The sequence below is a fragment of the Chenopodium quinoa genome, unplaced genomic scaffold (assembly GCF_001683475.1).
Source record: "Chenopodium quinoa cultivar QQ74 unplaced genomic scaffold, ASM168347v1, whole genome shotgun sequence".
Taxonomy (NCBI): Eukaryota; Viridiplantae; Streptophyta; class Magnoliopsida; order Caryophyllales; family Amaranthaceae; genus Chenopodium; species Chenopodium quinoa.
In genome coordinates this window covers 1,306,206-1,317,631 of record NW_018744991.1, presented here as the reverse complement: position 1 = coordinate 1,317,631, position 11,426 = coordinate 1,306,206, and the positions used below count along the sequence as shown (strand labels likewise).

The 11,426-nt window shown below is 36.2% G+C and overlaps 1 protein-coding gene across 1 annotated transcript; it reads left to right on the top strand.

The window, feature by feature from the left end:
• The first annotated feature begins 817 nt into the window (after positions 1-817).
• On the top strand, positions 818-4,232 carry LOC110706873 (protein RTF1 homolog). Its single transcript, XM_021884850.1, is given in 3 exon segments — positions 818-1,040; positions 1,987-3,222; positions 3,224-4,232. Coding segments are annotated over 2 exon segments (1,947 nt in total). The 5' UTR covers positions 818-1,040; positions 1,987-2,019; the 3' UTR covers positions 3,968-4,232.
• The last annotated feature ends 7,194 nt before the right edge of the window (positions 4,233-11,426 follow it).

Sequence of the window (11,426 nt, the reverse complement as noted above, 5' to 3'; positions counted from 1 at the left end):
GCTTTACATTTTGTTTAAAATACGGAGTAATAGGCCTGCACAAAACTATTCGAGAATCCGAGTCGCAATCGATCCGTTTTTTTTGGCTATTCGATCCGAATTTTCATTGGATATGGATGCGGATTAGATATTGATTTTCAAAATTTCGGATATCCGATATCCGAAATATAAAGGCTGAAATATTAAAATATATATAAAAATTTTAAATTGTTCACATAAAACTGACGTGTACTATTGACTTATTATAATAATCTTAATATATTTAATGATAATATTTATTCCAAAAAGACTACTATTTTGTTTAAATATGTTGTACAACTTAGCGATAAAAAAGCGGTAAAATTAGTGAAATTTAGAAAGTAATCATAATCAATTTTACTTAATATTGGATAATGGATATCCGATGCATCCGATCCGAAAATTTTGAATATCCAAAATTTTTGGATCGAATTTAGATATCAATTTTTGATATTCAAGTATTCAGATGTCCGATCCAAAATCACATTACAAATTGGATATCCGATTGGTGAACAGGTCTACGGAGTAGTATAATTTGGTAAAACCACTAGTACTAATTGTCTAACCGAGTACTCTATAACAATGTTGTGCCTTTTTGTGTTGGGTTGTGTTGTGCCACTGCCACGGCCACGGGTCGACCTTATAAGTGCTATCTTACAAGGGTGAAGTGGTAAATTCAAAGGCGTAAGATTTTCCCTCCATTGGGCAGTTAATTTTCCGCCGGAGATATGCAAAATTTATTACAGCACCCAGTAATAAAACATTGCGTGACGACTTTATTTCAAAATCTTTCTTCCAAAATAAAAATTAAATTAAAATAAAGACAAGATCAGTCAACCGTATTATTCGCTCCATTGCTTGAAAAAAAAAGTAGATAAGTAAACTAAAGAGAGAGAAAAAAAAATCGCAGCTGAAATTTTAGAGAGAGAAAAATGGTGAAGTGTGAACTATAGCAGCAAGTACCAACTCAAATGCGATCGTGCAAGATCTTACTTCTCAATTTTTTCATTTTTATTTTTCTGGTAAAAGTTGTTTTGATTGATTTTTTTTTTTTTTTTTTTGAATTTCAGAATTCGGCTGAAATTTGAGCTGAATTTGATTGTCTGATTTTTGAATTGAAGTTCAAATTTTGAGATCAGATCGTTGAGTAATTTTAATTTCTGATTGAAGATCTGGTTAAGATTTTGAGAATTGCTATTGTTTGATTAGCTACTGATATGCATAATTCTTGAAATTTGATTTTTTTTTTTTTTACTTGATTTTAGTTTTAGAGAATCATGATTGTCTGCGGATTCGATTTAATTTTATGAAAATTTGATGAATTTGGATATGATGTGATCGAAAATCAATTCAAATTGGATGCATATCCTCTACAATTGGAAAATTTTGATATTCGATTTTACACTACTTGATTTTCTACCAAATCAAGAAAGAATTTTTAAGTTTGACATATGGCAATTGGTAGCTGAAAGCGAATGACTTTAGATTTTTTTTTTTTCGTCGAAAATGGTAAAACAATGGAGACTTGAGTTGATCAGTGTAATTAATGTTCGAGTTTGTAGTGGAGTGAGTGAGTTATGAATATTACATTGTTGCGCTACTCTAGTTTGTAACGAAAATTTTGTTGTTTCACTACTAAATTAGAGGTAAGAGTAATTTTCAAAATTTTTTTGGGGTTATGCATGAGTATGAATCTGTTTATAGTGTTAAATTTTCGAGTTGCAGTTACAATTCAGTGTAGTTGTGATAAGAGCTTAGCTTTGTATATTTATTTGATCAGTTTTCGCCGTTCATGTCATGTATGAATACACAGATTTTCAGATTGGTATACTAATGTTTTAACAAATATTTGGAGAATAATTGGGTGTTATATAAGTATATTGTAGTATAATATGTATGAAGTTTATTGAATTTGTAGTTTGTCTTCAGTGCTAAATAAGCTAATTCATAGTAACTGTATATAATCAGGGGTTAGCATAACGGATAGAGGAGCAGCAGATTATGGCAGACTTGGAAAACTTGCTCCTGGAGGCAGCTGGGAGAACTGGAGGATCAGGTAGAAGCAGGCACTCGGCTCCTTCATCAAGAAGGCGACGTGAAAATGCCTATTCAGATGATGGGAGTGACTCCAAGGATGAGGATTCGGATGAGAATCGGGGTTATGGGGGAAGGAAGTCCAATGGACCCCAAGTCCCGCTGAAAAAGAGGGGCAAAGACAGAGATGATGATCAGGGCAGTCAGGATGATGAGGAGGGCGGGGAAGGTTCTGGTCGTGGGGGTGGGGGTGGGGGTGGAAGTGGGGATGATTCGGATGTTGGGAGTGATCTATACAAGGACGAAGATGACAGACAACAGCTTGCTCAATTGACTGAGCTTGAGAGAGAGTTGATCTTATCTGATCGAGCAACGAAGCTAGATGATAAGAAATTGCATGAAAGAGTTAAATCAAGGTGGAAGAATGACAGTAAGCCTCAACCTAAGAGAGAAAGTACTCCTCCTTTAGCTTCCTCTCGTGGGGTACGTACATCTGCAAGGTCTGCTGACCGAGCAGCTCATAAGGGCGATAAGGCTGAAGCTTTGAATGAGTTGCGAGCAAAGCGAATGAGGCAACAGGGAAATGATGCAGCCAGAGATCGTTCAGGGTCCCGGGGTTACTCACCTGTCAAAAGAAAAGCTTTTACCTCTGCTGGTCTGAGCAGTTCCAGCCAGAGCGACAGTGAAAGTGATTCTCAGAGTGAAGATGGGAGATCAAAAAGGGGTGGGAGATTAGATGATAGTGATGATGAGATGTCTAAGCCCAAATCGAACATCCCCACATATGAAGACATCAAAGGAATTACAATTAGGAGGTCAAAGTTAGCAAAATGGTTCATGGAGCCTTTCTTTGAAGAATTGATTATAGGTTGTTTCGTAAGAGTGGGCATTGGTATGAAGTCTGGGCAGAGCATTTACAGGTTATGCATTGTCCGGAATGTAGATGCTTCAGACCCTGATAAGCAATATAAGCTGGAAAACAAGATGACTTACAAGTACTTGAATTGTGTGTGGGGTAGTGAAAGTTCTGCTGCTAGGTGGCAGATGGCTCGAGTTTCTGACTCTCCTCCTCTTGAAGAAGAGTATAACCAGTGGAAGAAAGAGGTGGAGCGCAGCAGTGGAAGGATGCCCACTAGGCAAGAAGTTTCAGAAAAGAAGGAAGAAATCGAAAAAAACAAATTCTTTTGTTTACTCTGCAGAAACTGTGAAGCATATGTTACAGGAGAAAAAATCAGCTGCAACAAGGCCATTGAACATTGCAGCTGAGAAGGAAAGGCTGAGAAGAGAAATGGAAGCAGCACAATACAGGAATGATGAAGCTCAGGTGCAGAAAATTAAGGCTAGGTTGGAGGAACTGGCAGCTGTTCGTCTAGCACAGGATAATAAAAATTCCAAGGCGCACAGACTGTCAGAGATGAATAGAAAGAATAGAGTTGAAAACTTCAAGAATGCATCAGAAGTGAAGCCAATGAGTGCTAACCTGAAATCGGGAGAAGCTGGTTATGATCCCTTCTCTAGGAGGTGGACTAGGTCTATTAATTATTATTCTGCAGGTGATAAAAATAAGCAAGTTGGTGGAGCTGAAGGAAGTGCCGAGAACAAGGGAGGAGAGAAGTCTGGAGTTGTTGCCACAGTAGCAGCCTTAGAGGCTGCCGCTGATGCTGGAAAGTTGGTGGATACAATGGCCCCTGTGGACCAAGGGACAGAATATAATATGCTGCACAACTTTGACCTACCAATCTCATTGAATACACTGCAGAGGTTTGGAGGAGCACAGGGTGTTTTATCAGGATTTATGGCTAGGAAGCAAAGGCTTGAGGCAACGATGGGACTTCAAGTCCCAGAGAATGATGGTCGTAGACATGCATTGACTCTGTCAGTGAGTGATTACAAAAGGCGAAGAGGACTGCTATGAATTTGTGTTTTCTTAGTATCTGTTTATGTTGGACATTTGATTTACACCCAGGAAAGAATCCAGAAGGGTTGATTCATGGGTTGTCCAACCATTGTAAGTTTGTAACATTAGAATCCACACACACTACTTATTTTCCATTATGATCTAATAATCTCATACTTGTATTTCTGTAGTGCTCCAAGCCTATAATGTCTCTCGTGAACTCGTGTATTAACTGAGATGGACACAATTCAGGTTATAGCGGTATTACTTCCTGTGGTATTCATCTCCATTTCGTCAGCTTTTTGCTAGCTTGTTTCATAGTTGTAAACTCGTAGAATGACCATTCAGCATGAGGTTTTGAATACTTTTTTCTTTTACTTCTTATATCTAATTTTGCTTTAATCAATTGTCATTCTGTTTCAGCCTTTCAGGGTCATGGATTTCTTGTAGACATACTAAAGAAGATGCTTCCCAGTTGCCCATTGCCATAATTTTCCCATTACAATTTTCGCTTGTGAGATACAGGAAAGATTACATAGTAATAACTAAAACACAGCTCCATGTCCCTTGATTTTAAGCAAGAAAGTATAAGCATATATACCCGCGAGCAAATTCGTACATTTGTCACACAAACTGCCCCTTATAGTCCCAGCAATTCCAAACCACCTCTTCTGATATGCATCTATCACCCCTCAGTTTCAGCCATGGGAAGAACAATTTACGAATTGTTTATCAACCCTGGAGTTTATGGATGACAAATGCCTTTTTTATATGACTCTACATCGAGGTGCCTGTCATTACTAACAAAGGTCAACCTAGGAGTTTTCTTTTCTTGTATGCGCGGCTGGTTGCAAGCGCACAAAAAGGCCCATTACTTCTGGCAGAGAACTATATCAGGGGACTTCATTCTAACCTACTATACAAATATACACTAGAAGAAGCGCGTCATGGAGGGAATTTAAGGAGGAAAACCTGCTTCATTGGCTTCCATTTAAGTATAGTATTATAGAATAGACATACAGATGTGTGGGTGTGCTAAACATGATTTCCTGCCTTTGTTCCTTGAGAAGTTAGAGCTCTCTTCAGCGTCACGAAAACAGATATCTGCTTCACTGCCTGTCCACTGAATGATGTCTCTGCAGTCTGTATATCCTACCTACATTATGAAAAGATGAATGAAACTTGCATTGGATAAGTCATCATACTGTGAAAAATCCTTCTGCTGGAGTAAAATCCGGAATTTCGTAGATAGTTGAATATCATATTTCCCTCCAAGATACCGGGACACGAAACAGCCCTTCACCAATGGAGAATTGAAAGCTTGAGCTTGTGAGAAATTTCTTCATGATCGAACAGATAATAAGCTAATCCTTCTGCATTAACTTCCTCAATCTGATCAACTAAAAATTTAATTAATGACAATGGACTTTTGAGATTGACAGAAAAAATGTGTGGTATCTTTCAATTAGCCTTGACAATAAATAATTGAAAAAAATGAAATACGGAGTACAAAAACTTGTACACATGTATAAAATCCGTATAAAACTATACTAACCAACTCGTGATCCTTATATTACTGGTACATGAAATTGAACATTAGTGCTAAACTAATTAAATGCGTATTATGTAGAAAAAATAAGTTCGTATAAATTGAATTTTCTCTAATTCATTTTACTCATTTTCATCTATAAAGTACAATCAATAACTATATACTAAAAGACACACCAGCAATGACAAGTGTCATTTTCTGGTGTGTCCAAAAAAAAAAAAAAAAAACTATTTAGGAACAAATCTTATATATAAATAGAAGATTAAAAAGATTTAATGTATCCTTCTATTACATATATTGATACCATAAGCTAAAGTTAAAAAAATGAAAATCAAATTCTTAATATGATTTGTGACATACATAGTGCTATATACTACTCTTACCATTTTTACAACAAGGATTATTTTTATAAAAAATATTTTTGTATTTAATTATGTTTGAAAAGCTTGCTAGGAAAGATATGAATTTTTTTCTAAGCCAGTTGATTATTGAGAAGAAAAATAAATACTGCGTAAGAGGGAATGGATTAATAGTGTATAAAAAGTAAATCTATTTACGAATTAGATACATAGTTATACGATATTCATTTGGTTAAAAGAAGAAATGATATAAATTAGTTAGTGAAATATATATAAATATACATATATGTGTATTTTAAATTATCTATTTTGCTAATAATAGACTCTTTCATAATTAATTCATTTTACAAAGTAGTAACTTAAATAGATTTTATTTTATAATTAAATATAGTGTTAATAATTATAGAGTAGTTATTGAAAATTACCGTGCATGGCACGGGACCTAACCTAGTGTCTTACTAAATAATAGACCAATTGACCAGATTGCTAAATAAAAAAGATCTCTAGCAACAATTTGGTAAAAAAAATAACTCCTGCGACAATATGGTAAAAAAAGTTAACTTCATGCGACAAGTTGGTAAAAAAATTAATATCAAGCGACATATAGGCCAAAATATAAAATTTTGCCGACAAAAGTCTTCAAATTTCCTAATTTAATTTGTTATTGTGTTTTTTAAAGTTATTTTTCCCATTTAAAAATTAAAATTAATATGTCATCTCCTTTTATTTTGCTCATAAATCCCAATATCAAATTTATTTTCAACCGTTTTTTTTTAAAAAAAATCGTTAATAAGGGGGAAGGAAAATTAAGTGAAATATAATATTTACACAATAATTTTTCTTCAAATTGATAATTTTGAAAAAGGGGTTGGAAAATTAGGTAAGAAACCATGAAAAATGAACTAAATTAAGCATTTGCAGGTATTTTATCTAAAATTTTTGTATATTTTGGGTTAATTGTTCCCTGAGATGATTATATTTACCAAATTGTCGCCAAAGCTTGCTTTTTTTTTTTTTTTTTTTTGTTTGTTTACCAAATTATCGCTATGGGTCTCTTTTATTTAACAATCTGGTCAATTGATCCAAAATAATAGGTCTCAAACTCTCATATTGTTACCTTATCTTGCAAATCAGACCGTCGCATTGAAAATTAGAGAGACATGAGATTGTAACACGATAATTGATTCCATTATTTGTTTGGAGAAAAAAATTGAAACCAAAGTACTCCATTGTCACCCAATGTTTCCCCAAACTTAGAGCTCGAATAAGCTAAGCAGAAGTCAAATCATGCCTAAAATAAGCAAGCTGAAAAGGCAAAGGGTCGAGCTCATGTCAAGCTGTGATCGGTTTGAATTTATTTTTTTGAGGAAAATGATTGGTTTGAATTATTCAACAATTAAATCGATTGATGATTAATTGCATAAAAATAATAACATGGATAGGTTTTATTCCCCTTTATTAATTTTAATTTTATAAATTGAAGAAAATGTTGGACAATTTCTATCAAATTACTACATAATTAGTGGACGTTTATGAGAATCATGTTTTAACGACTAAGTCTCAAAATAAAAAACTTCTCTATTCTCTCTCTTCAAACAGACCATAGTAAAACTTAGGGGTTGTCATTAATTTTTATCGATGGTAAGCCCCAAATTCTTCTTCAATTTAATGTTTTTAGCCAATAAAGATTATCACCAACAGTATGGTGATTATATTCAATCCCCCCATGTTGGGTTTTGCCAGTCCCTTCATGTAGGGTTTAGTATTGTTTCTTTGTTTGTTTTTTGTGTGTACAGAGATACAAATTTGGAAGATTCGTCTTGCAAATTTGTAGAATTGCAGGTCTGTTGGTATAGGGGTAGGGTGCAGATTTAGAAGATTCGTCTTACAAATTTGCAAATCTTGATGATCAATCAAGTTTTATCATTTTTACGACTATACATCAATGGAGCTCTGTCAAGAACGATGCAAAGACATCTAAAATTTTTCAGGAACAGTTCAGAAGCGATGCCATTAGTTTAGGGGTGTTTAATTCTTGTATTGAGAATTTTGATCTTTTAAAGGATGATTGTAAGTGCCGTTGTATTATTATTTAATGAAATCACTCCTCCCTATTCCATTAAAAAAAAAACCCTAAAAACTATCTCGTACAAAAAATAAATAATTTTTTTAAAAAAAAAGTATTTTATTGTTTTCATTATTGCTAGGACTAATAAGATAAAATGGAAACAATATTTTTTTTTTTTTGAGGGAAATTAAATATAAAATGTTTTATAGGTGTGATCACAAATTCACAATACATTGTTAATAAATTATGTCCTCGCTATTTCAATTACATTTCTTATTTAAAGAACAAGAATTTTCTAATATGTGTCTATTTGCACATGTTAAGAAAGCCACATATTGTCTTGATGGAAATGTAACAATAAATAACAAGAGAATCTTTTCATGTATAACAAATCTACATAGTAGGTAGAAAATTTTACTTATCGTTAGAATTGTTTTTCCCTTTCCATATTATACCAATTTTCATAAGATTTACCTTAAACATTCGGAGTTTGTTCAAAATTTAAGGGAGGTAATTCCGGAAGAAAAAATTTATGGCAATAATCCGATCTTTAGCCTATTCTTTTTTAATAATCCGACCTTTTGATTATTATTTAATAATCTGACCTTTGGGGGTCTTTAATTTTTATTGGTCCCAACCGGTCATGTAACCTGTTATAACAGGTTACATGACCCGTGGCGGCCTGTGATTGGTCAAAAAAAAAAAATTAAAAAAAAAAATAATTAAACCAACGCCCTACCCCTGGCAGCCACTCCCCTTCTCAGCCCCACCTACAAAACCACTTCCTCCCTCTCCCCACCGCCAAAATTGCCACCCCTTCCCCGTAACCCCCTCCCATCCCCCCACGCAGCCACCACATAAACCCCTCCTCCACGCCCATAAACCTCCAGCCGCCCTTCCCCCCACCTAGAAACCCTAGCGGCTAGGGTTTTTGATGGTGGGGGAGGGGTGTTTGGAGGTATTCGGGAGTGATGGAGGTGGTTTTAAGGGAGTTCGACCATTTCAAGGAGATGCGATGATGGGGAGTTCGATAAAGGAGGGAATTGAAGGAGTGCGGTGGGAGGGTGGGTCGTGTCACCGGCGTGGGGGAGGGGGCAAACCGGCACAGGGGGATGGTGGTTCTGGGGTTTGGGTGGTGGTTCTAGAGTAAGGCGGTTTTCGTGGTGGTGGTTGACGATGAGTGTAGGCTAGCTGGTGGAAGGTTGTGGATGGGGTGGTTTTCGTGGTTGACCTGGATGGGGGCAACGATTTTGGTGGCTTAGTCGGTGGTGGGGTTGCTACAAGGGGAGGGGAAAAGGGAGTAGGTGGCTGGTTGGTGGTGGGGGTGGTGGTTTGGGTGGGGGTGGGCTGTCAGGGGAGTGGCTGCCAGGGGATGGTGGTGGCTGAATTATTTGTGTTTTTTATTTTTTTTTTTGTTTTTTTTTTTTGACTAATTATGTAATGACACGTGTATTTTAAAAAAAATAAAAAAAAATTACCTCTTCAACCGGTTTCTGGTCAAATGGGACCAATAAAAATTAAAGACCCCCAAAAGTCGGATTATTAAATAATAATCGAAAGGTCGGATTATTAAAAAAGAATGGGCTAAAGGTCGGAGTATTGCCATGAATTTTTTCATTCCGAATGTCACTTGGAATTTCAATATTGGCGACAACGTTTGAAGTGTAGCTGGATCAAGGAGGGTGATATGCCAACGAGGAGAATGTTCAATAGAGTTAAAGTTCGGAAGAAACGTTGTGAAATTGTTACTCTCAAAAATGATGATGGGGATTGGGTGGAGGGACAACAACAGGTTTCCGATCTTATTATTAACTTATTGAAAGATGTTTATGCTTCTTCTTTGTCTCCTGTACATGGGGAGAATATTGACCTTTTACTACGGGAAATTCATGAATTTCCCAACAATCTCTATCTCTAGCCCTGGAGGATATGGAGAAACCCTTTACTTTACAACAGGTTTAGGATAGCACCTTCGAAAGCCCCGGGGCCTGATGGGTTTATAGCAGAATTTTTTCATTCTCACTGGATGGTAGTGAAGGACACAGTTTTCCAGAGTATTCAACATTTCTTTGATAATGGATTTTTGTTAAAGGAGCTTAATGCTACTTTATTGGTTTTGTTCCCAAAAATTGATGCACCGGAATTGCTTTCACAGTTTAGACCAATCAGTTTGTGTAATACGGTGTATAAATGCATTGCAAAATGCCTAGTTAATTGTCTTAAAACAATTTTGTCGGAGTTGATCTTGGATTTCCAGCATGCATTTATCCCGGGCAGGCATATGGAGGATAATATTTTTCTGTTGCAGGAACTTATGCACTTTATCAATTCCAGATGAAAGGTAACAGAATTGACGGCAGTCAAAGTTGATATGTCTAAAGCTTATGATAGAGTGGATTGGTTATTCCTATTGAAGACTCTTAGGGCGTATGGTTTTACGCCTAAATGGATCCAATGGATTTCACAATGTATCAGTACGGTATCCTATAAGGCTCTGGTTAATGGAAAGGTGTCGGAGGCCTTTTCTCCACATTGTGGCTTGAGGCAAGGAGATCCCCTATCTCCGTACCTTTTCCTTTTCTGTGTGGATGTTTTGTCCCGTATGCTCTCTTTAGTGGAGGATCTCAAATTATTCAAAGGTGTCAAAATTTCACGGCGCGCACCTTCTATATAACATCTATTTTTTGCAGATGATGCTATGTTCTTTTTCAAAGTTGATGAGGATTCATGCTCTTTGGTGGCGGACATTTTGGATAGGTTTGGATCGGCTTCGGGCCAGAGGGTCAATTTTTCCAAATCTTTTGTGAAGTTTAGCCCTTCTGTGAGCCCTAAAAAAGCTCAAGTTTATAAGGATTTACTTCGGATCTCTCTGGTACTGGTGTTTGGTAATCACTAGGGGGTGTCGATTGATTTGCAACAAGTGAGAAGTGGATGCAAGCTGAGGTTCCGGTTGTCAGATCGAACCAACTTTTGAGGCATAGTAGAACTTGGATAATTAAGGATTTTATTGATCTGCATACGAGGACTTGGAAGGTGGATGCTATACGAGCAAGTTTTGAGTGGGAAAGTGCGGCAAAAATTCTAAGGATGGAACTCCTGTGCAGGAGGAAGCTGATTTTTTATACTGGCCACGAACAAAGTCAGGGGTGTATATCTCGAAATCAGGTTATGCTTACCTGACAAATTTGATGAAGGAGGATGAGCCTTTACATAGGAAGGAAACTTATAATTTTATAAAAGGATTTGGCATCTGATGAAGGAGGAAGCTGATTTTTTATACTGGCCACGAACAAAGTCAGGGATATATACCACGAAATCCGGTTATGCTTACCTTACAAATTTGATGAAGGAGGATGAGCCTTTACATAGGAAGGAAACTTATTAATTTTATAAAAGGATCTGGCATCTGATGAAGGAGGAAGCTGATTTTTTACACTGGCCACGAACAAAGTCAGGGGTGTATACCTCGAAATCAGGTTATGCTTACCTTACAAATTTGAT